At 47.5% G+C, this 26,016-nt stretch overlaps 1 protein-coding gene across 4 annotated transcripts in view; it reads right to left on the minus strand.

Annotated features, from left to right (window-relative positions):
- The window catches only part of LOC8033661 (serine/arginine repetitive matrix protein 2), an 87,521-nt gene that overhangs the window by 56,565 nt on the left and 4,940 nt on the right, over positions 1 to 26,016 (minus strand). For all 4 annotated transcript variants that reach the window (XM_029973929.4, XM_029973930.4, XM_029973928.4 and 1 more), the window contains exon 3: positions 20,495 to 20,605. In XM_029973929.4, the coding sequence (XP_029829789.2) occupies positions 20,495 to 20,605 (111 nt within the window). The remainder of the gene's footprint in view (positions 1 to 20,494; positions 20,606 to 26,016) is intronic.

Consider the following 26,016-nt stretch of genomic DNA (forward strand, 5'->3'; position numbering starts at 1 on the left):
GGAGCACCCACCAACCGGCCAATCTGCGAGGGGTGACCGGGCGATGGGACATCGGACTGCTCACACGCCGACCACACGGAACCTCCAGTCGGCCACGACGGCTGCACGTCATCTACGTCATCCATCTCCAAGCGAGACCCTTCTCGTTTCTTCGCCACATCGAGGGAGAGGCATGTGGAAGAGTGTCGGTGAAACGGCTACACCATTACCACTTTACGAAGAAAGCTATCCCGAATATTTCAAACTGCAGCGGAAATATGGCTACCGGAATGCTGCGGCTCCAGAAGAACACGTTTCGGGAACGTATATCGACAAACGTACCAAAACGCGAAACTCATCTCTGCGCGCGCGAGGGCGCAGCAAGTTCGGCTTTTCCGCAGTAAGCCTAACCACCAGGCAAAGCGAGCTTTACAGGCGCATCTCGACCAAAAAAACTCTCTCTCTCTCTCTTTGTTTTGTGCTGTATTTATTTTGTAGCTGTCCTGATATTATTAGAGCTGATACGGCAGAACTCCGACGAGAGATAAAATCCAAGTTAAAGAAAAATATATAATAAAAACAAATAAGCGACGAAAAACAATTTTAGGACACGGGTTTTGTGGGATTCTTAAGAATTCTTTCATTGCTGTTAAAAAAAAGGGAGCGAAAGAAAAAAGGAGGCGAGAAGGATGGCGCTTTTCCTTTCCTTTGCAGACGAATTCCGATGTACATTTCCAGCGCGCTTTGGAAGCGGTGCTCTTTTCAACGTCCCACAAGACGAGTCGTTTTGTACGCGAGAAAAAGCCGCAACTGCGAGAGCGACGTCAATCCGCGCTTTCCTGCCTGTCGCAACACATTTCTTTTGTCGAAAGCGCCGTGGCTCTGGGGGATCCTTGCGAGCAGAGCGCTTTCGGCTCATTAGGCAAAATCACCGCTCTACTTATATTTGTTTTTTTTAGTTGCGATGAAGTTGCGATCGCGTTTCGTCGGCGTAAGGCCTACGTTATCGAAGAAGGCTCCTGCTCCCTGCCGAGAAGGATCAAGTAATAGAGGTATTTCCACCACGATTAGCGCACTGCGTCGGCTTCAACAAACGAGGCAAAGGAACAACATCAACAATGTCAACATCTTTGGAAGACAAAAAAAGGTGCGGCGCAGCTCTGTTTCGAAGATGAAACTGACACTCAAATCGCGCCTTCACGATGTTTTATACGAGTCGTAGCTGCTATGTCCTTTTCAAAGATTACGCAACGATTGAGGAACCACGGGAAAGACTGCGAGACTTCGTGTTTTTCTTACGATAGTCTGAAGGTAGATAAAAAAAGTCCCAATTTTCGAGAGCATCCGGTGGGCAAGCGAATATACCAGACACCAAATTTTCCGTGCGAGAGACGAGCATAGAAACGTAGAAGTGCTACGTACACCGGCTGGGCCAATCGGGCGTCGGCCTCTTGGGCCACGTGACTGCGTTCTCCGTGCACCTCCCAGCTCCGCACGAGTACGGTCACGGAGTGGAAGACCAACGGTCGGCCATATTGGGGACGTACGCGACCAAAAGCCGCACTGTGGCCGACTTTGCACAATTAGCCAAACACTCGCTACAAGGCATTTAAAAAAAGAAACATTTTGCTTTTAATGGCGGGAAAAAAAATAAAATAAAAACAGACTTTTAACGTAACGAAATTGCTCGAAGAATGCGGCGACTCCGACCTTCCACCGCGCTTTTGGCACAGACAAACACCACCGAACTCGTCGCTCGCCACCGACGTTAGAAGTAGCCAGCACAACTGGCGACGTCAGAGCGAGGCAAACTCTGGTAGCGAGTTCAAGAGCCCTGAGAGGGCGCCACCGAAACACCTCAATATCTTCCAGTATTCTAGAGTAGGGCCCAACAGCGAACAAAGTTCACAGTTGGTAAACTTGACCAACGCAGCAGGGGGAGCGCTCGACACCTGACAGGCAAACGACCCACTCCCGACCGGCGAATGAAATCCAATCAAAGGAGCGAACCGAGTGTAAGCACACGCGTGCGGACCAAAGTTAGCCTTCGGGCAGCCGGACAGGCGACGCGCGCAACAAACAGACAACAGTCGGGCCGAAGTTTCGCGCTAATTTCAGTCGATTACCCGACGCTGGAGCAGGGAGGGGCAGGGAACTCTGGAAGGGCGAGCAGTCCCAGCAAATAAAGACTGTTGCCATCTGCAGTATCCTTCTCTCACCGGTCAATGCTATACATCAGCAATACTTAAAACACCAATTCGCAAAAAAAAAAAAAAAACACTTGTTAGGGTTGTTTTTACGATAGTCATATCGCACCGTACGGGTGCGTATGGGTTTCGGGTTTTCAGCCGATATGTGTTTCGGCGTAAAATATCCGGAATATGAATTCTTTACCATACAAGCGACGTTTACCGGGTTTCATTTTAGAGGGGTTGTGACTCCGTCACATTAAATCGAAAAGAAAAACAAATGACGTAGGCAAGTAAAAATTAAAGCGAGCGGGAGTGCGCCGGTATGAACACAACAAATGTTCCTGCGGTTTCTTCGTTTCGCACATCCCCAAAATCATTATTAACGTGACCGCTGCCTACACACCTACACTCGTCAATTTAATAATAATAATAATAATAATAATAACAATAAACAGGTTCTGCTCACCGTTTCTACGTTGCGCGAGGTAGTTATTACACGATTTGGTTGTCGGGGAGAGAAAAGATGCTTTTAGCGTCTGAAACATACTCAATTCACCAGATATAATGAGAGATTAGTAAAAATCCGCAAGGAGCCCGATTTTTTTTTCTTCATTGCGGTTTTTGGTGTGAACACGAGTACACACTCGAAGGAGGAAAAAAAAAGGGGGGGGGGGGGGGAGGTAGCAACGAGGCGTTTGCCTCCCTTCTACTGACGCGCCCCTAAGCGGACACGAGAAGGGAGGAACGAGACTGTTCTCCTTCTCCAGAAAAACGAGCAAAAAGCAGCTGAATATTAATGTGAGCTCGTTGTGAGCATGCCGGTTAAAGCAGCGCACTCAAATATGGTGTTCAGTGAATACTCCTTATACTTCACTTCACAAAAAAAAAAAAAAAAAAAAAAAAAAAAAAACTTCTAAAGGGCGAAGTGCCGTAGGTTGACACGCGCCCCAGAGATACATCCCGCCGTTCGCCACTGCACCCCTGAAAAAGGAAAGCACCGTCCTCGGTCGGAGCCGTCCTATCTCAAACCAGGCGGGCGGAAGGGGTCACCGCCGTCTCCTGCTATCGAAAGGGAGGGACGTTCAAATAGGCCAATCGGGGCCCTGGATTTGCTCGACGGGCCTTTACTTCAGAACTGTCGTTCTGAAGTAAAGGCCCGTCGTCCGCTGCCGTCGACGTCCGGCCCGCGAGACCCACGATACGCGATACGACGCCATGTTGAGAGTTACGCAGTGAACGCACAGAATGCTTCCGGTTCTCTGTGCAACTTTTTTTTTTTTTTAATCAACGTATTTGTAGCTTTCTGGAAGCCACAAAAAAAATGAATCTTTTATTTTTTTATTTTTTTTTTTTTTTGCTTTTAATATTGAATGTGTGCCTTCAATGACCCACGACTTTGATTAAATTTGGTGGTCGTGTCTAAACCTTGGAAAACGGCCCTTGACCACGGAAAAGAGAGTGAGCGCTACTCGAACCGGCCAGTTCTGTCTTCCTTCGAAAGGAGAAATTTTGGACCTACCACAAGAATTGGAATTCATCCCGTACGACACGTCCGACTGCCAAGCCGATTTGCACGAAGACGTCGCCGACCCGTCGACCCGTTCTCGTGGCTGAAGACATCGCTCGTGCAAACGTCAAACACGAAGTGCGTACTTCGGGTTGACTATGCACGCGTACGATTTTTTTACTAGGTGCGAATGTGGCCAATGCGTGGTGCTACCCAACTTCGACCCGGGAGTCCTTTTGCTAGAGGAAAATCGAGAGCAAACTTTCCGACTTATAGTAAAGACCGGCTGCATTACCACGAAGAGATTCCCCGGTAGCTCAGTGGAAAGACGCCCGCTTCACACGCGGCAGGCATAGTTCAATCCCTAGTGTAAGCGTACCTTTTTCTTGTGTTTTTTTTTTTCAAACATTTTGCTATATTTGCGTATCTTTTTTTTTCTTTATTTTTTTTTTTTATGATTATTATTGGAAAAAAAAATGCCGTGGACGATACGTCGCTGAACTAAATGGTATGGGATTTCCTTTTTGACACCTGCGAACTCAATGTAGTCACTTTCCACAAAATGCAAGGAGCGTATGAATCGGGTGACGTCCGCTTTCCGAGGTGCCCGTAAATGTTCTACAGCGCTCGTCCCGTCCAGTTCCTTCCTCTGTCCTTCCAAAAATTCGCGCTGTTCCATTATGAATCCATACCAACTCGCCCAGTTATCCTGTTTACTAAGTTCTATAGGAATTGCAGCCAGCAATATTGTTCCCGATCCCGTTGATTTTTCGGAAACTTGTGCAGACCCTGCCGCACAATGCCACTCTCAGATGCAGGACATGTGAGGCGGCTCTTCACGCAACATCTTGGGAGTATTCTTTTCGGAGCCGATCACGGGAATTCACCACGGGCACTCACTACTAATTGCCAACACTTAAATGTACAAAACAAAGGCATCTTGAAGTACAGAACAGCGAGCGGAACAAACATAACTGCAAAGGAATTGCACGGCGAAGAGTTCCCGCGACGCAATTCGTCAACTAAACACAATAAAAAAAAAACGCATTGCCGGGTGTAGTTACGTGACTTCCGGCTCTCTCTCATCCTCTATATATCTCCGACGTCCGTGCGGAGGTTTTGGTTTCGAGCAGCTACGTTTTTTAGGCTTTATTAAATATACACGTGACTCTGTAGCAAAATATTCATCTGGTAGTCTTCCGACACCATAATAAATAACCTGGCAAAAAATGAAAAAAAAAAAATATGGCGGGGGGGGGGGGGGGGGGTGTTAGTGTCCCTTCAAGCGAGGAAGCACAATCGACACAGTTCTCTTTAACCGCCATCAAAACAAGTGTTGGCTAAGTTGGCCGCTGTTGTACTTTTCTTTCTCAAGCCGCGTAATTACGCTCCCCTCCCCTCTCTCTCGTTTGTCCCCTTTTTCGTCAGCCAGACTACATCCCGTTCAACCCCAAGTTGACAGTGCAATGGGAGTTACGCGCTCGCCTTGACCAATCACGTGCCTCCCTTCCTGACCCCGCCCTCTGCGCCAGGTACGCGGCGGGAACGTGGTCACGTGGAGAAACATAGACGCCCGACTGGCCCATCGAGCAGGTATACCTTCCCCTAACCCGTCAGCTTAGGGATGAACGGAGTATGTGTTGTTGATTCAGCCGTTGCTGGAGTCTTCTCTCGGCCGACCGGAAATAGAAGTCACTTCGCGCCCTTTAAAGGAACGGGGACTCCCGGGCGCACTCTGTTTACGCAGCAGCAGCGGCGAGACAAGGTGCACAGACCGCGTTGCCCGAACGCGGAAACGCTCCGAAGACCGGTTTAGCGCGACCGTCGAGATCTTTAAAAGCGCGATACAGTTGGTACGGAATTTTCATTTATTCGCTGGTGGCCACGGCGGAGCATTTTTAGTCGAGAAAGTCCGCGCCACCAATGATAATTATTTTTGCCCCCCCCCCCCCCCCCCCCTTGCTTAAAAGGCCCCTGACAAAATATATATATATATTTTTATATCAATATTGACGGTGAGAGATTTATTTGAAATTCTGCGCGCGAAGTTCATGACGTCGCTGGTCACTCCGGAATGACCATCTCGGTCGTGGAGGCGAAGATGCTCCACCTCTCCTTTACGCGCCCGAAATGCCGAGAGAAAACAAGTGGAAAAAACGACCGCATCTCCGCGTGGTGAATGATGTTGATTGGGCTGAAGCTCTGGTGGTACTGACGATACTGACTTTATTGTTCCTAGGTAGTGCTCACGGTGCTGCTTTTTTTATTGCTCATAGGCAGTGCTGAGTTCCGGAATGCGTTTCGACTTCATTATTACTGCTTTATGGTCGGTGAAATGCAGAGGCAGTGGTTCTTCTCGCAAATCAGCTTAGATCCGCTAGAAGCCGTGGGAACGCATCTCCACCGCCTAAGGGGGTGTCCAAACAGGACACTACAAAACGCACGACTCCGACAAATCGTGAAAATTGAAGCGGGCTTGAAGCTGTAGCGTCCGCTTCAATTTTCACGATTTGTCAGAGTCGTGCGTTTTGTAGTGTCCTGTTTGGACACCCCTTAAGTCAACGGTCCATGTCAGAGAGAGAATGTGTGGTATGGAACGTCGTTCTATACGCAGTTGAGCAATTGACCGCAGCGCCCTCTCGTCTATAAACGTTGAGCCAATGCATGCAAAGTTTAACGCGATTATATACGCATTTGACCGCAGCGCCCTCTCCTGTATAGACGTTGAGCGGCTACATGCAACGTTTCATCCATGACATCCCCGGCTCTTGAGTTACCACCATATCTCAGAGCCCCCTACTCGTCCCGCAGTCGTGGCCATTGGGGTCTCCCCGCACAGGTTCGAATCCTGTTGACTGCGCAAAATTTTTTTCTTTTTATGTGAGCACGGACGTCGGCCGGAGGGACGGACGGACAAGGCTAGACCCTAAGGAGCTTCGCCCCTAAAATAGGTGACTGCCGACTAAATCGCGTCTTTTTTTTTTTTCGCGTAAAATTATTATTTTGACATGCGTGTCCCAACCAAACTGATAAATTTCTTCTTTTTTTTTTTTTTTTTCAGCGGGATGCGTTTTTTGGCGGGATCTCGTAGTGTAAGAAAGTCAGAAGTGCATAGTCACGGTGATCCGGGAAGAAGAACGATGCCAAGAGCGACGTCAAAAAGCAAAAAACTCTCGTTTTATGCGCAGCCCCTCTCGTCAAAGAGCCTGCGTTAGAGATCGTTCTTTTTCGTTTCTACCGCTGGGGGCTGGGACTTCGAAAACTGTTCGTCTGCTTCTCGCGCAGGGCGTAGCGGTGACGTCAGAACGTCGAGCCCTGATTGGCTGATCGCGACCCCCTACCTGAGCGTCGTCTGCTCCTTCGCAACGTCGTCTGCTCGCAACGTCGTCTGCGTCTGTCTTACCTTTCCTGCGACTTCCGGAAGTGCAGAGGCCTGATTCACAAAACGATCTTACGCCAAAAATGTGCGTAAGACAAAACTTAAGAACAAATTATTATTCACGAAACGAAATTTTCGTAAGTTTTGCGCAGGTTACGACAAAATCCTACGACAGCTCCGAAGCTGTCTTACGCACTTCTTACGATCAAATCAGCATGGCCGACAACGTCGCGGTCCCGACGACCCACGGACGTTTATTTTTTTACGTGCGGTTCTGACGCGTCCCGACTTCAAGCAGCAAGAAAAAAGTAAAAAGTACTTGAAACAGACCACGACGAACAAGAACGCTGGATCCACAAACACCCGGGAAAAGCTCCCACGGCCACGATCCCGCACCGAACGCGACCAAACGAGCTGGGCAGTTAGGCCTAGCAGGCTCTCCGCGACTCGGCGACCGTCTGCCCACGACCGGCTGGCGTGCTGAGTGGAATATGCCCGCGCGACCCTTGTGAACCCTTCCCGTATAATATTTTGATTGCTGACCTCAGTTTTAGATTAAAATGTCAATTTCTTCCTCTTGTTATCTCCTTGCTTCCCGAGGCAACGGTGACTCTTGCCGATGAAAAAGCGGTGAATCTCCGACAGACGCAGCAAAGGTAAAGCAGCCATCGCTTTGACCGCTTTGACTAGCAGACGTAAAGCAGACGACGTTAACTGCGCCAACCCGCCGACGCCGTTAAAGAGTGAGGGGTCTCGCCGTACACGAATGGAGGGAAAAAGTATTTGGGAGAAAACTTGCCTCGGTTCTAAGCAAAAAAACCTCGGCGCCCCGGGACACCTCGCCAGGGAGTCCTTTGACTTCCCTCCTTGATGCGCGTCTGCTAGTTGTTAGACAAAAACAACGTACCGCTCGAGTTATTTCGTCTGCCCTCTCTTAAAGGCGAGGTCGAGTTCGCTCCGAAAGTCGCAGGGAAGGTAAGACAGACGCAGACGACGTTGCGAGCAGACGACGTTGCAAAGGAGCAGACGACGCTGAGATAGGGGGTCGCGATCAGCCAATCAGAGTTCGGCGTTCTGACGTCACCGCTACTTCCTTTCTTATGCGCAGAAGACGAAAATAAGCCCACTTGCGAGGCGTATAGCTTATTAGGTGGTTCTAAAGGCATCCTAGGGTAGGTTTCTGAGAAGAGAGAAGCACGCACCTGCACATTCCACGGTACACACGTCACAGCTAGAGCGCGTCTTCCCAACATAACCACTCGCTTTCGAGAAGAGGCGGGAAACGTCAACTCCGCGATCTGAACCCAAAAGAGCTCCTCCTCCTCCGCCGAGTGAGCGAACGTGGAAACGAGCCGACGATATCTCCGAAGAGCGCTGACAGGACTCGAGAAGTTCCCGGACTGATCCATATTCCGCGGCTGGAATGAAGATCGTATGGGTCGCGTCCTCGGGGAAACTCCGGGAGTTGACCTGTCACACCCGGGAACCGCTTATCGGTCGTCCAACTTGGAAAACGCCGTCTCACCGTAACTCGACGAAAGGCGAAGGCCCCAGTGAGCCACTCATCGCGTCGGAAGGAGACACCTCTATCTCACTAGCTGCACGAACATGAGCTTCCAGCGGGTTGATAAAGATGATTCGAAAAATAGGAAGGAATAAAACGTGTAGGGGACGAAGACAGTACGGTACAGTACTTTCGACCCGGGACGAAAGAACCGTACTCTGTCTCTTCGTCCCAACATGTTTTATGATTTCGTGTTCTTCGAAACTAGCTGCACGCAGTGCTGTCAAAACAACTGGCGGGAAAGAAGAAAACAATTGCGTCGCTTGTATGTTTATACAGCCTCGATGCTAGCACGCCTCAAAGGGTGACCGGTCTCTTAGCTGCAGATGAGAAATTGAGCCAGTGCAGCACAACCGCTAACCTCGGCTTTTTTTTAACGTGCACAACGCAGTATTCATTCACGAACGCGTGCTGGTACGTAACTCATCCACTAGCGGGAGAGGAACCTCGATTTTGTACGAATTTTCACAGACGGGCTGATCTTCGAGGTAGAGTTAAGCTACCTACGGTAGCAGAGTTGCGCATTCAGCCTCGGCGAGTGCCCGTAGCGCCGGCTTTCCCGCACGAGCTGGATGCTTTGCTCCTCACGTGACTAAATTTGGCGAATAGCGGCGCCGGGCGCGCCGCCGCGCGAGGAAAACAGGAGAGGAGGAAAAGGAGGCGGAAAGCAGGGGAACATACGCCGGGGCGCGAGAAACGTCGGCGGAGCGACCGTAAAGGTGGCTTTCTTGCACACCAACGGATGCTTTGCTCCTCACGTGATGGATCTCGGCGAATAGCGGCGTGGCGGCGCGGGGAAAACAAATGCGCAACTCTGGCTCCCGTAGGGAGCCTATACACCTTTCCAAAAAAACACTCGACCCCAGGGGGCAACAAACCGTTTTCGAGCCCAGTCACTGAGTTTGAGGCTAGACCCTCATCGGCGTCCCTCCTAAGTTCTAACCCTAACCGAGTGGACTGTGATTTCAATAGGCGCAGTTTCAAACGCTGCTGGCGGCTTTATTCTCGTCTTTTCCCGCTATATTTTGTGTTTCATGGTACATGTATTTTCCCGAGGATATAGAGAAAGCATTGTACCACATTTAAAAAAGCAAAAAAAAAAAAAAAAAAAAAAGACTAAACTATTTTTGTTGGGTACGCGCGCGACAGAACGAATGCGACTGGAATGTATAGTTCGTTATTTTTTTTTCTTACGATAAGTTTTGACGGCGCAGCGGGATTCGCCGCATGTGAAACGACAAAGCGCTTCGTTGTCAAAAATAAATTGCTACAGAAGAGGGCCGAAAGGCATGCATTTTGCACGCTCACAAATAACGTGTTTACCGATGGACAGGACACGAACATACAATTGAGGAAGTGTTAACATTTGAACAATATATCGTACGTACCACACGATGCAGCGTTATCAGAAAAGAATTTATTTGAGAAAGATCTCAAATAACACAGTCACAGTCGACGACAGTCACATCTTGACGATCGGACGGAATCCGAGATGACTTCGTTTTGGGGAGAGCTTCCTTTTTCACAACCGCACCAAGGCAAAGAAACGAACGCGACTGACCCGTTTCTAATTCTCGCTCCAACCCGGACAACTATTTTCGGAGATGACTGAGGATTCTACGCGGATTATCTCTGGGAGAGGGGAGAACAATGTTCGCAAAATCGCGTCGAGGGTCGTTCGACGTCCTTCACCTCCTTCGTTTCCCATGAATGTCGAGCAGAAAAGCTCGAATGGCAGGCACTTACCAGCCTTATTTCTCGCAATGGAAGATAACACAGAAAGGGTACGCAGCACGCATAAAAAATGAAGTGGAAACTTTCAAGAGGGGCCAGAAAACGTCGAATGCAAAACCGCAAAAACGTAGGTAGAAAACCGCGCTGAGCGGGTCTTCACAGTCCCAGAGAGTGGCAAAAAACTTCTAGCTGATAGAGGGCGTGAGAGTCGCACCAGCCGCATCAGCATCAGCAACATGATGGCGGCCTAGGAGCGTTTTTCGGAAAGGGGTATAGACCTTTGCAGAAAGAGCTCTCTGGCCGGCGCCATTTTGCGATTCGAGCGACCACTATCAGCCAGAAATTCCTGTCACCCGCCTGAGCTGTGGAAACCCGGTCAGCGCGACTCCTCCCTGCATCGTGCATTGGAATTCGCCGGCTTTTCTTGAAAGTTTTAGAGCGCAGCTCTTAGGGGCCCGTTCCCGGCTTGAGCGGCGTCGCCGTCGCCGTCGGCGTAACCAAGGTCATCCCAAGGTCACGTGACCCCTCCCAAGGTCATCTCAAGGTCACGTGACCCCACGTGACCCCCTGAAGGTCACGTGACCCCCTGAAGGTCACGTGACCTTGGGGGTCACGTGGGGTCATTTTGGGATCACGTGACCCCTCGAGGTCGCGTGACCCTCCCAAGGTCATCTCAAGGTCACGTGACCCCAAGATGACCCCACGTGACCCTTTGAAGGTCACGTGACCCCCGAGGTCACGTGGTCTCATCCCCGAAGTCACGTGACCCCCGAGGTCACGTGACCCCTCCCAAGGTCATCTCAAGGTCACGTGACCCCAAGGTGACCCCCCAGGTCACGTGGCCCCTCTGAGGTCACGTGACCCCCCGAGGTCACGTGACCCCTCCAGGTCACGTGACCCCCAAGGTCACGTGACCCCTGAGGTCACGTGGGGGTCACCTTGGGGGTCACGTGACCTTGAGGTGACCCCCATGTGACCCCCCTCTCCGAAGTCACGTGACCCCCCCCCGGAGCATATTAAAGAATGAGGGGAGGAGGAGGCGAATTGGAGCGCAGCTCTTGAGGAGGAGGAGTGAAGGGTACTGAGGGGAGGGTAGACCCCTACCCTCAGTACCCTTCACTCCTCCTCCTCAAGAGCTGCGCTCCAATTCGGCGTTACAGGGATTTGTAAACGGCTTTCACTTTTTTTACTTTATTTCCCTATTCAGGATTCTTACTCTTTGTGTGTATCTTCCACTGTGAGAACCAGGGAATACCAAGGCTCGTAGTCTGCTCGGCCTTCGCGGGAAACGAACGAAGAAAGCGAACGTCAAGTAGCTAGCGACGCGGGCCATTCGACATTCTTCGAGGATTATTTCCGTTGAGATAATCTCCGAAAAGCCTTCCCGGCTATGTTCCGAGTCTTCGCGAAAAATAGCTCATATGGTCGGGTCCGGGGTGTGGGGATGGAATACACACGTTCGTTCATTTGCTTTGGTGCTGTGCGAAAGAAGCAGCTTTCTTGAAGACGTGCCCTATTACAAGCCGGACTCCGTCCGTTCGTCGTGAAGTGACTGTCGTGGACACTGTATATTGGATATGCTGTGTTATTTGAGACCTTTCTCAAATCCTGTTCGTACTATGTTGTTCGATTGATGAGACTCGTTGAATTTCATCTTGTGAGCGGGGAATGCCCATACCATTAGGCTATTATTTGTGGTCAAATATTTTCGACAGTTAAGACCTTTGTAGATTGACACGTCTGAGTGTACGATGACGTTAAAATATCAACGTAAAAAAGAAAAAAAAAACATTCTAGTGGCTTTTGTTCTGTCACGGACGGACTCACCAAAACAGCTTTCATTTGTTTGTTTTTGTTCCCCAAAACAGTACAATGCGTTCTTAAAACCCTCGAGAAATTATATTCGCCATAGAACACGAAAGAAAAGATAAAACGCGGCGATTTAGCCGCCACCAGCGTCTGGGAGTGCGCTTACGCAGGCTGCCACAGCCCACTGACGAGAAAACCCACAGCCCAGCGCAGTCGGGCAACACTGACGTACCATCTCAAAACCAGGGATGCGCGCTGTAAATCGCTTCGTTCGAGACTGCCGCTGGAAAGGTACTGGCTGGAGTCGTCACCGCAACGCAGCCCGCACCGTTCACGACTCGGGTAAAAAAAAAAAAGATGGCGGTCGGTTCGGCGACCGCCTTCGCAGACCCAGCCGAGCGTTAGGCTTAGGACAGCGGGAGGCGATTTGCCGTCCGTTAGTCTGCTTCATTTGAGAGGTTGAACCAAATCATTTCGAGGACTGCTCACAATGGTAAGCGATCGTGAATGCTGTAAACTGCGCGTTATCGCTACCGATAAAAAGTAAGGCACATTACTTTTGCGTTACTTTTTTAAATTATGATTTGACATATTTTACGGTTTTGACGATACAGGTCATATATCAAGAAACATTATGTTCATGCAGAAACTGAACATAATTACTTTATCTCTTTTTACGGTTTCACATAAATACTTACGAGAAAAAACGCAAAGAAAAAGATGGCTTGACGCCTAAAACACGGAAACAATTCAAGTATAATTTCTTTAATACTTGGGAAGTAGTAACGACTAACGTAACTACGTTACTTACGTTACCCGCTACTGCGTCGAAAACGTAACGAGAAAAAGTAACACGTTTCTGGTAACGCCGTTACTTGTAACCGGTTACCGCCAAGACTGCAGCACGGACAAACCTTTACTGATTGTCATGCCTTGTGGTCATGAGGGTATCAAAAATATCATACCTTGACTGGAAGACGCTCTGTGTATTTAATCAAATAACGAATGCACACACTTCCGCAGACCCGCAGTCTGCTGATCCCGCCGGCAGTGCGGAAACCGACTCGATGTAATCGTAGACCTCGAGAGACTTGTACGCCTGCTCCGTGTCGGCCGTGAACTGGCTTGGCGAAAAAACTAAATAAACGACGACCTGAGCCGTCGACTTCCGTGGCAGCAACTTCACGTCGGAAGTCTAGCAGGCCTTGTTTACAGCGTACGGATCCACGGAAGCAACGCCGTCCACGCAGTTTGTTTCGATACCGCTACCGTTCAGGCTCGGGCAACGAGCTCAAATAGTCGGGCATAGCATACGACATACGTTATGAGGAAATACGACGCACAAATAAAGATACAAGCGTCCCTGCAACGTCAACAACGAGCGCACGCCATAGAGCGCAATGGCGAAAACACGGAGAGTCGGGCTGCTTTTGCCCACATAGCTACCGCGCATGCGCGGCCTTCCGGCCGTGTTGGTAAGCAGGGCCGCTCCGCGTGTCGGTCTATACACGTTTCTGTGATTGCATGTTTTTTTTTTTTTCCACAACTCTTTATTTTGTCTACTCTGTATTTTGTGTGTATTTCAATTGTGCGTGCCTAACCCAGTGGGCTTTCGAGCTGTTGGGTAGCACAAGAGAAAAATAAATATTGATTGGTTGATTGGACGACCTCAAGGACGCTGCCTAGAGGACAACCTCAAGGGCGACTTTAAGGACGACCTCAGACGTCAAGGACGACGCCTAGGACGAACTCAAGGACAACGTCTACGATGACCTCAAGGACGACTTTTAGGATGCCCTCTAGGACGATCTCAAGGATGACCTCAAGGACAACCTCAAGGAAGATGTCTAGGACGACCTCAAGGACGACTTCTAGGACGACATCTAGGACAATGCCTAGAGATATTAAGTCTTTCCACACTGGTGAAAACCAGACTGGAAAGGCTGGAAAGGTTGCTGCCATCTATGAGCGAGGCCGGCAAGCCGGTTGTCTGGTTGCCACCGTTGCTCAAAGATGGCAGTAGCTGTCCAGAGTTTTGTGTCGACATTTCTTTGCGGGGGACACAATCCTAGAGAAACTAGCCCTCAACAGCTCCGCTGTAAAAAACTGTTTTTTTAAACAGTCTGGTTAGGACATTCGTGTCAAAAAGTAAGTTTCATGCGAAAAAAAAAAAATTTAGAGCGATCTTGATGGCATGAGATTTATTTGAAATTCTGCACGTCAAGTCCATGACATCACGGAATGGTCTTTCGCGCTTCCGACCTCAACGAGATGGTCATTAGGTCTTTCTCCCTCAACGTGAAGGTGAAGCCGATCCACCTCTCCTACACGCGCCTGAAATGCCGAGAGGAAACAAGTGGAAAGGGGGTGACTAGCAACTAAATCGCGTCTCGCGCCGTCAATATTGCTCTATTATTTTTTTCACATAAAATTATTTTTTTGACACTCATTTCCCCAACCAAACTTTAAAAAACACTTTTTTTTCTTTTTAGGGGCCCTTTAATTGCTCCAGCTAACTTAGTCTTTTGTATTCCCCATGCCATCGAACAAATGGAACGTATATAAAGGTAATAACTAAACGAGAGTTGACAAATAAAATAAACATATAGTTCATAAAAGTTTTCTGGCAATACTCAAATATCCTTGATGAATCTTGAATGTGAAAAAGATATTAGGGAGTTTTAGAATAGCGCACGCTAAAGCTTTGCGTACGCAAAGAATAGCGTCGTCGCCACTGCGCATGCTCCGAACGCAAACCAGGTTTTGCGCTTTGCGTGCGCAATTTTAGCGCGCGCTATTTCTCGGAAATAGCGTGCGTATGCAAAGAGTCTTTGCGCTTCTCCAAGGAGGATTCGTGATGAGAAGTTGGCTAAAGCCAAGACGAGCACCGTTAGAAAAAAATGGCGGCTTCCAGGATTATATTGGCGGCTGCTTTGGCGGCGTCATGGGTGCGACGTCGGCGGCATCCTCGCGACTGCAATTTTCAATACGGGACGGAATTGTACTCGGTTTAGCAGCGATCACCGGCAACTTGATGCTTGCGACGCGCGAACATTTCACGGCGAAGGCCAGTACACGAGACCTCTCTTGCCGAGGCGACGCAAGCGGACACGACCGGTCAACCGCTCGCGTTCTCATGTTTAAACAAATTAAAATGCTACTCTGGACCAAAAAAAACTCGTTTTGTTTTCTAAAGTTACATCATTTCGTGTGTGAAATAAAAGTTTTTACTGTATCTTGGTGGCGTCGCAAGCGCGAGATGCTTGGGCTTTTGCGTCGCGGCGGAGATACGCTATTCTAAAACTCTTCTGCGTCGCGTGCGCTAATAGGGAGTTTTCGTACACCGCGTTGCCCCCTCCGCTAAGCGTTCCGCAACGAAGAAGTTGCTACTGCGCCTGCGCGCCGATAGCCTTGACTGTGGAGTTCCCGCTATCGTAGCGGGTTGCGGAGGGCCTTGCGGGACGGCGAAAACGATCTACGAAAACTCCCTATTACAAGCGCTAAATTTAGCGCTAGCGTGCGCTAAAACTGCGTACGTTATTCTAAAACTCCCTATTGTCAGAATACCGCAGTATATCATTTATACTAGCCGCAGTTTTTTTTTTTTTTTTTTTTTTTTTTTTTTTTTTTTTTTTTAGAAATTCTATGTAATGTTCAGCTTTGGGGGAGTGCTTTCCCCTCAGCACACGGGTGCACTGGTGGCGAAGCAAAATGTAGAAAATTGCGGCGCCTACTGTGCGGTCGTCGTTTCACTGCAGTATGCAGTGAAAAGCGCACTCAACGATGCTGGCTATCCAATCAGAACAGACGAGCATGAGAAATATTGCAAAACTTCCGAGCACTGTCAATTCCTGATACACCTAGAGATCAAATTTAATATGCTGTTATTTAAGGTGATAATCAATGTTTTGGAAATTTGCACTAGACTACCGTAATGATCCAGCCATGTAACGGGGCCTGATTTATCTTCAGCATTAATAAAGTGAAAACAAGTTTTGTCACAATGTTGGTGCGAATTTCTCGCATTTCGTAAATATATGGCAGATGTAGTGGGGTAAGTGCTTTGGTGCAGTTTATACCGCAAATGGCACAGCAATCACGTCACGTGGTCGTGCAACCACGCCAGGTGACGCGACGTAGTGGCACCGATCCCAAAGGCCAAAACAGATCCATACAGGTCGACAAAGACACGAGACATTTTCTGCATCGATAGACCCTATCCTAAATTGTGAAATGATGCATAGGTTATGTGCAGCCGCCATTAGTTGGTCTCATCGCTTCCAGCGTGAAGCCCGCAATTGATTCAGAGTTTGCGCTGAGCACTGACGCAGCCTTCGTGTGTAACGCGTTTCGATCCCAGTACAGCCCGCGAATGCTGACGAAGCGCTCGTGTACAATGTGTGCTCGCAGCGCATGACGAACTAATGACGGCAGCACATAATCTGTGCATAAATTCGAAAAGAGTATAATATTGGCTCTAGGCAAAGTATCAAAGTAAGTACTTGTTTTACGGAGCCTAGAAGCGGTACTACAATTTTTAATGAGGATCAATAATTTTTAACAGGTGGTTAACTAGCATCTTGACCATTTTGCCACTTTTGCGACTCCACAAACCACACCTCAGACCAGCTTAAACCTTGCCGTTGCCTCCATCATGAAATGCGGCTGGGCTATCGGATTGCCCACAAAGAAACAAATGAACACCCGAGATTTCAGAATTTACGGCAGATATGAATATCGCTATAGGAAACATAGAAGCTGCCAATTACAAAAGCATAAAACCGAAACCTTGACAGCTCGATGCACATTAGCAAAATGCTGCGCGTGTTACGACACCTTGGCATTAATATTTGAAACAAACATTCGTCACAAACCCAATGGCATAATCGATTCTAATTCTGTCCACACTATTATACAGGTCCAGATTATGGAAGTGAGTCGGGTAAAGCCGACAAAAAAAAATGGATATGCATTTATTTTAAAATTGTTCAAAATGTTTTTTTCTAATGGTGGCGGGGTACCCAGATTATAAATATACTTCTCTCTAATCATTTTTTTTTTTTCAAAACACAACAGGACCAGATTAGTTCCTACTATGAGGTCAGTCTCACCACTTTTTCATTATTTATGTTGCCTGGTGCACATATCCTGCACTAGCTACGACCCTTCTTTAAGAAGCGTCGTAAGCGTGAACAATAATAACTCTTTAATTAGCTAGAAGAATCTGCCATCATCATTGAATGGTGGCCGTCCCACTCGTAAAGAAATTCAAGCGCGCACTATTTTCTCTTTAATTTCTTTAAATATACTATCTTTTTAAGACGAAGTATGGCAGAAGGGCGATAAAACAGACCAACGTCACAGCGTAACGAGTGAATAGATGAAAACAGAGGGGAATCTAGGCCAGCCAACAATGTAAGGTGCCAGTTCATGCAAGGTACTGAAGCTAATCGGCCCGGGTGACGCCAAAAGCGGAAAATTATCTATTGTGCTTGGGTGTGGGACTCCAGTGCAAGTTTCTGTAGACAAACTGTGTGGCCGCCTACTGTACTCTGCACGGTGTTATCTGCAACTGTCAGATACAAGGCTCCCACTAATGCTTTTTAAACTATCTCTCTTATCCTACTATCGTTTTGTGGCCGCCGTTGCCCCAAACCACGCCTTTCACAGACCGCGGCCGGGATAGACGGCGGCATTCCCCACGGCCTTTGCTTTCAGTTTAGAAGCAATGGGAGTCTTTCTACTGCGGGGGGGGGGGGGGGGGGGGTGCGACAACTCCACCCCTACAAGTACTGCCTGAACCACCTTGAAACACTCTTCCGACCGCTGTTATTGAAACAGTGTGCCCGTGTACTCCCATGAAACAACTGTAGCGCGCCAACTAAAATACTTTTGGTTCACAATACGTAGACGCTTGCTCAAAGAAACTTGTTTTTTAAAAAGACGAAGAAGTGTTCTGCGTAGGTCCCTGCGGGCAGAGCGTCAGGGCCATAGCTCTAGTCTGGAAATTCCCGCAATTCGACCCCAGAGCCAAGAAGCCAAACTGGTGAAATTAGGGTGTCTCGCTAGAATGAGTTAAAGCGCCGTAGGGAGGTCAAAGCGACACCACCGAGCTGGAATGGAAGAGAGGAACTGCCCCGCTTGTGAACATTCTAGCTCGGCGGTGCACATACAGAATTTGAAAGTGTCTACCAAGATGTGCGAGTAAAAAATTATGCCGACCCAGAGCGCCCCGACTGAATATAGTGAGGGTTCTCAAAATACCTTAAAATTCAGGGATACCCCTGGGTTCTGGGAGCTGGTGGACCTTCATTTTTCTCGACCATTCCTATCCCTAAGTAATGTGATCTTCGAGTCCAAGCGCTACCGTGTTTGCACGATTCTAACACTCACTTTTTGTTCGCCAAAATCGGTGCCTAAAACTACATGCACGCACAATCTAAACCAAAAAACCGAAACTCCTATACTCGGTATAAGGTGGCTAGCCCTATCGCCATCGGGAACGTTTGTTTACATTTGCCATTTTGGTACCCATAACATGCGCTTTGTCTCGCGTCTACGGACTCGTGTCTGCCGTCTTAAAGGAGTTCTGCAAGAATTTCGGTGCTTTGATTAAATAGTTTGGGAGTTGGTGTCTCGACCTTTCTGAAGTAAAGAACAAAAAATTGCTTCTGCCTGTATGTCCTAGTTTTTATTAAAAAAATTGACAAAGATTGTGGTTTTCGGCACCTCTTAACTTTTTCACCACCTTCCGAGTCACGTCTGCTGCGACGTCAATGGGGGTCGTGTGGGGTTCCGGTGAAGCTCTCTCTCTAGAGCCATCAGTGAGCAGCGAGAACCCATCCGCTCGCCACTGCGTGAACACGTGCTGAAGCAGCGCAAACAATATGGTGAAAGGAGGAAAGTGGGTCCGGCCATCTTTGTCTAGCTGTGCCCCCGTCTCCTTCCGGTTTCTGGCGGCTGTTCGCGGTAGCAGATAGAGCTGGTGCCACTGAAACACCGTATAATAAAGGTTTTGTCGATGATACCAGGTTTCTGACGCATTTATATTTATGTTGGAACGACAAGATTTATAGAAAAGTTACCTTTTGTAGAGCAGGTATTCGCACGACGTGCTACCTTTCTACAAGACCCCCACTGACGTCGTGCCGCTTGGTTCTCATGGCCGCCGCTCGCGGGTGCAGGTCGGAGAATATTTTTTTTTTTTGCCTCACGATTATGCGGCGGAATTGCAACATTTCAAAGGAAGGAGGTGCGTTTTCTGTCCTTTGTGACAAGATAAACAATGTCAAAAATAGAAGATGCCAATTCTTTCAACGTTAAAATCGTTGCACAGCTCCTTTAAGATCGAAAAACAAAAAAATTTTCACTAGGAGGTTTTATATAAACAAAGGCCATCACGCTGGCAGGAAAAGGTAACAACGGAGCAGCACTGCGTGGCCTCACAATCCCAGTGACCCGACGAGCTCGCAAAGTGTTGTTTCGAAGAGGACCGTCTCAGGGGCGAAGGTCACGCACTCGTACAAGCGCAAAAAGCAGGGATTATCTTTGTGGACAGCGAAGAACCATCTTCAGACTCTGACAACGGTGACTAGTGCACGGTATTTATTTTTGTGTTGGTATGCGTTTCCTAGAATCTGTTTTATGATCTATGTGTTCAATCTCCATTATTTTACCTGGGCGGTAGAATCGGCAGATACTTGGTTTTTGAATATCTGGAAGCTAAATCTGCCTGTGCGTTAGAATTGGGGGCGCATTAGAATCGTGCCAACACGGCATTTCAGCAGATCTGAGCCACTCAGTGAAGCACAACTACGTGCCAAACAATCCAAACACCGTTTACAAGGTCCGTAGACTTCTGCACTGCTTCACTGCATTACTGTCAAGACTCGACGTGTTCCCTGGCCATAGATCCAAGAAAAATAAGCCTTCCTCAACACCAAAAGGCTTGACAACCCCTGGAATAAGGTATGGCTGAATTCTTAATTCAAACCGCCACCACTGGCAGAAATTCAATCGCGTCGCATGGCCGGTACAAATGAAACGCAGTTCTTGTAAGCTGTCCGCCGTTGCCTCTTTTCACCAGTTTTCTTTTTTACCAGGCTGATTTCTTCGTGATTAAATAAACTATTCTCTCTCTCTCTGCCCTTATCGTCAGAGCTGTCACCGTGGCAGCCCTGACGTCACTGGGACTTGAGACAAACTCCACAAACAGCATCCTTGTCAAGCGACGACAAGGCGAGGTCCAGACGTCCTTCGACGGCATCCCGGCCACACGCCGGTCCTACCGATAAGAGCGAGACCTGAGAGCGGGAGGGCGGCACACTCACATGGGACGCCCGGCCTCGTCCTTGGGAACGCCAAAGTCCAGGAGGTGGGCCTGCTGCTGGAGCATCTGGCGAAGCTCGTCCACCTTGGAGTCAATCTCCTCTTGGTTGTACCTGCGCAGAACGAGACGTTGTCGAGAGTCCGTCCCTCACAAAGCGTACAAGTCATCCTAAGGAGACAGCAAACGAGCTGCATTACGGCTACAAACCACGTGGAGAAACGTAGTGAAAGAAAGGAAACCAAAATCCGTCTGTCGAGGAGTGCGGGACGGATAAAAACGGAAAAGCAGCGACAAACCCCAGTGATCTGCATTTCAGCCCCGTCGCCCCATTCGGAGATTTGCATTCGGAGCAATCGTAACGATTGTAATCTTGAGTTGCCATGGTGACGGAGCACCACACTCCCCCGTCGTAGGTGATGCAAGGAGTTGGGTCTAGGTGAACTTCTGACCACAGACTAAAAGGGCCCCAGCGACCAATCAATCGCAGATTGAGACGAACATCTGCCTATTGAATGCCGATCACGATTGCGTGACCCACTTGCAACAAGAAGGGGACGGATGTCAGCATTTTCTGTACGTTAAAAGTTTGTGGTAAAACTCTTCTTAATTTTTTTTTTTTTTTTTTTTACTTCTCAACAGTGAGCTATTACCGATGTACATATATTGTTCTTAGAGCTGCATGACCAAAAAATACATGTTTTTGTAAGTTTTTATATTCAGAGTGAAGTGAACTGGTTAGTTTTGGCATTCATTTGTGCAATCTCAAAATCATATCTACCTGTTGCCGCACTGCAGACGAAAAATACCGGGAACAGCAATGTTGGGTTCCACCGCGAGTAGTCACCAAATGGCATATTGCTAGTCACTTCTCCGCTCAGCATCGCGAGTCTCATTCTGAGAAAATAAAAACAAACAAATGCTGAATCTGTCATGAAAAAAAAAGCTTTCTACGTGCATTTGCTGTCATGCCTGTCATGCCAAAGGCGTCGGCAGATACAGCTGGTGACGGTGGAGGAGCAGATGTTGCACCACAGGCACTGGCGACAGTCACACGTGTCGGAGTGTGTGACGCATCAGTCGAGCAGCCGCTACGTTTGCAGCGCTTGCAACAGACGCAGTTAAAGCTGGGGTTCTGCTTTGTTGGTATCCACCGAAAATCACAATCCCAAAGCTTTCTTTTCTTCTCAAATTTGACTTTTACCGAGATACCTCCAAAGATCAAGTATAAAAAAAAAAAAGAAGACATGTTTAGGAACTCAGTTTTATGTAGTGGCACAGAATGCAGGAGGCTTTAATTAATATAAAATGAAAACAAACCAACACAGAAAAAAGGGAGGGGGGCGTTAGTTACACTTAATTGTTTTGTGCTTAATCTTGTTTTGGACAGATCAGAATAAATAATGCATTAGGTAGATACACGCAAGCCTCAATTGCTGGTTGAAAAGCTTCACCCTTGTCGGCGAGAACGTTCACTTGAGTTCCGTTAGTCCGAGAGAACTCTCCAGTTTGATGTGCCCTTGTCGTAATTTGACTTAGGGCAGTGATTTCAACATAAAACTATGCCGAAGCACATGATCATGTGCTCGAAGGCAACGGCACGCCCAATTCACGGACGACTCACGACACGACGAGTTTGGGCCGTTGTCTGTTGCGTACGGATGGGGGTTAGCCAACAAAGGACGTCCCGGTTTAGAACCTGCCGCACGAGATGCACTTCGGTGATTCAAGCTCTTTCTGGTTTACAACGAGCATTCTGAAACCAAACCTGAAACTCAAGCTTTTGCGGGACTTTGATTTGTAACGACTTTTTCCACTTTGTTTCATGCGTCGGTGACATCCTTCAAGAATATGTTCTAGAAGAAACAGTCGATGTAATCGCTTTCAACTGATTGTGTTTATAGAGCGAGGCAGTGGCAATCGTGCCTCTTCCATTTTAAAATTGGATGTCAAGAGGATGTCTCCTCCATTCTCGATATCTAGCTGAATATATAAAGAAAATCAGGAAACATACCTGCAAATGCGCCTGTTTCCCAAAACACAAGGTGGATTGAAGCAGGTCGATCTTGATACATCTTACTCTTCACAATGCCGGAAACATCTAATGAATTGTCGGTGTCGATTGCAGTGGCAAATTATTAAATTTAGCATTTTCTTTGTTAAACAGAACATGTTTCTTCTAGTTGTGAAAAAAATCGGCAAATCATCTCCTCAGCAAAGTATAAAAATAAAACAATAGGCAACAATTTAAGAGAAAATTAAAAAAATTATTAATACTGAAAATGCAGAACTTGAGTTATAATGTGCTCATAGGTACACTCGCAGGGTTTTTATGCTCGCCAAGGTTTTTATTTGCACACGACATGTGAGAGTCCAACTATCCAGAACACAATTCATGGCTCGAAATTAGTCTTCTTTAAGACCGAAAACCGCCAATCAAAAATTGCCGATCGAGAACTGGCCGGTTTGAGTCGCGCTCACTCTCTTCTCCGTGGTCACGTGAGGTTATCTATGGTTTAAACACAACCACTAAAGATAATCAAAGCAGTAGGTCATCGAAGGCACACTCTAAATACTAGATATGTACAAAAAATATGATACCCATTTCTTGTGGGTCCTAAAAAGCTGCAAATACATTGATTGAACAAAAAAGGTTGCACGGCCACATGACATCTGGTATCTTTCTCCTCTCTATATTGCTTCTTCCTCCCCAGTCCAGTTTCGGTTTCGAGCAGTTGCGTTTTTTGACTTCATGAAAAATATACGCGAAACCGTAGCAAAATAATGATTGGGTAGTCTTGCGACACCATAATAAATTGCCTAATTTTTTTTTTCTTAATTAAAAAAAAATGGTTTAATGCAAACCTCCGAATTGCTGTATACCCATTTCCCACTCCTTGCAAAATGTTCCAGCATGAGAGGAATTATATATATATTTTTTTTTGCAGAAACATTATTATTATGTGGTAGCATTAAACAGTATGCAACACTGGTGAACTGTCTCCTTCAAAAAGATATCTTCAAGAGAGGCAATGTCACCTGCCTGTTTTGCCCAAATGCTAGCAAAACCAAAATGCTCAGGAAGCTGTAGGCTTGCGCCGACACATTTTATGGCATTCCACTCGAAGTACTACCATTTTTTCCATCTCAGTAGAAAACACTGATGTCATCGACGTTTGGGGTTCTCAACAAATGCGGTGTTGCTACTGGTCCCTTAATTATACCGTTTCCTGCTTCAGTGTGCGGTGCTGCGCAACAGCTTTCAGAAACAAGACTCTGCAACTGTATAGGGTGTTTCCAATGCTGATATTTGCTCTAAAATATGCCTAAAAAATTGGCGTCTGCACATAGCGACCTCAAATTTTGATAAAAGATTTTAGTGGAGAATTCTCAAACAGATAGAAAGCGGTACTACAACAAAAGTTTGGCGCTTATTTCTAGGTCTATTCGTGTTCAAGGGAGCAGTATCACGTCGGACACCCCAATCTCTCGCTGAAGAAGACACGAAAAGGAATTTTAAAACAAGTTAAACCATTAACAAATGACATCTGGTGGATGTCGCTAAGGCCTGATTCGTAATGTCTGCCTAGGAACACAGACACACAGTGACGATGACTCTCTCGTCTAGAGCTATAGCCTCACTGGCGCCAAACGTGTGCAAGCATGTGCAGCGTGTGCGTGAACATAGCTTTGGCAAGCTCGTAATTGCACGCACGAGCAGAGACATGGCAGCGGTCAGATGCCCTGCCTGCAAAAGTCTTATCGACTTCAGCCTCGCGCCACTGCTTTGCTCGTCCCGAGACAGACTACGTCACAATTGCACCGGATGTCACGTGCTCTCCGCTGGCTGCTCTCCAAGTGCTTGCCAGAGTGGGCCGTTCATAATGAAAAATACAGGCATCAGGCTCAATATACAAACGTGCAATTGTTATTTACCGATATTGTGGATCATATTCAGTCTATTTCTGAACACGAACGATCAGGGCTTAAAGTCTGGGGGAGTCTCAGGGGGTCTCGGACCCCCAACTGATTTTAAAGGATGGTCTTAGACCCTCCTCCACAGCTCCAGCATTAGTCAAAACAAAATCATATCTTGCAATAAAATGGTTTGTTTTCAGGGATGTGACAGTTGGGGATTAGAAATTTGAGGGCTGCAGATAGAGTGTGGGTAGAGTCAGCAATGGGGTTCAATTTATATGCATCTAGAACATCTCTTAAGAACCCCCCCCCCCCCCCCAACTTCTTGTAGGAACCCCCCTCAACTTACGGGAGGCTTTAAGTTTAAGCACTGCGACCAATATACTGTAAACGACTAAATTTTTGCAAAGACCTAATTTTCGCAAATCGCCTACAATTCGCAAAAAATATGTCCCGCAAACAATTCGAGCAATATGTGAACGCTACGGAAGCTACACTCGATACGCGAAAATTAGAACCCGCGAATAATTTTTAAATTTTCAGCTTTGGCCCAATTCTCAAAAACTTGAGCCCGCGAAAATTAAGCCCCCCACAGTATTTCAAATTTCGTTGAAATATCCCTTTAAAGGGTGACTCCACGTCATTTCTGTTTCTGAAAAAACAATACAGCCCTCTTCAGTGCCCCCTAGGAAGGCCACATGGAAAATATGAGGACCTAGTCCGGCAAACTTAGGAAACAAGCCAAGTTGCCAAAATCGGCAGACTTTAGCAGGCCAATTGAGGCGACATCAACAGAGCAGTCAAGGTTACGGCGTTGGCGTGGCCAGCATTGAGCGAAACATCAACATTGCCCCTTTTAGCTTTTACTTCTCCGGGCAAGCTAAACAGGTGACGTCAGCAACGTTTCCTCTCGGCGCTGAGCGGTGTCAACATGATTCATGTAATGCGCCTGCGCAGAGCGCTTCTCCCTCCGGCCGACACTGTCATTTCCCGTGTCACAACAGCAGTCATTGTATCACCGTTTGTGATACAGTCATGTCTCGTTAATATATACTCCGTTAATATGGATACCCCGCTAAATGGACACCATTTCCGGGAACAAACTTGGGAAATAGAATGCACTTTTGTCTCGTCATTATGGACGATTTTTTTAAGGAAATGGACGTGTCCATATTAGCGAGACACCACTGTAATTGTCTCTCGCAGCTTCGTTCACACTATACGCGCAGACTGATGCTGCAGTTGTGCAGATGTCATCAGATATCGTAGACACCAAAACGTGGTGAAGACTGTGGCGCAGACGACACTCGTGCCTGGCACACGCCTGCCCCAATGCTGGCCCGCCCCAATCCTGTCTGTCGTTGCGTAGAGGATCATGTGACATCCCTACCACATGATAGCCATGTTTTTGGCGGCCCGAGGACAATGTTGCCTGACAGAGAAAAAGTTTCGGTTTCAACTTTTGCACATGTTTAAATTAAAATTTAAGAAAATATAACCCATTTTTCACAAAGAAATGACGTAGCGCATTTTATTAGTATTTTTTAATGTGAAATCACTCTTTATCCCAGAATTCTCGGAATCGAGTGGAGTTGCCCTTTTAAGGTG

The sequence above is a fragment of the Ixodes scapularis genome, unplaced genomic scaffold (assembly GCF_016920785.2).
Source record: "Ixodes scapularis isolate PalLabHiFi unplaced genomic scaffold, ASM1692078v2 PGA_scaffold1__304_contigs__length_218370807, whole genome shotgun sequence".
Taxonomy (NCBI): Eukaryota; Metazoa; Arthropoda; class Arachnida; order Ixodida; family Ixodidae; genus Ixodes; species Ixodes scapularis.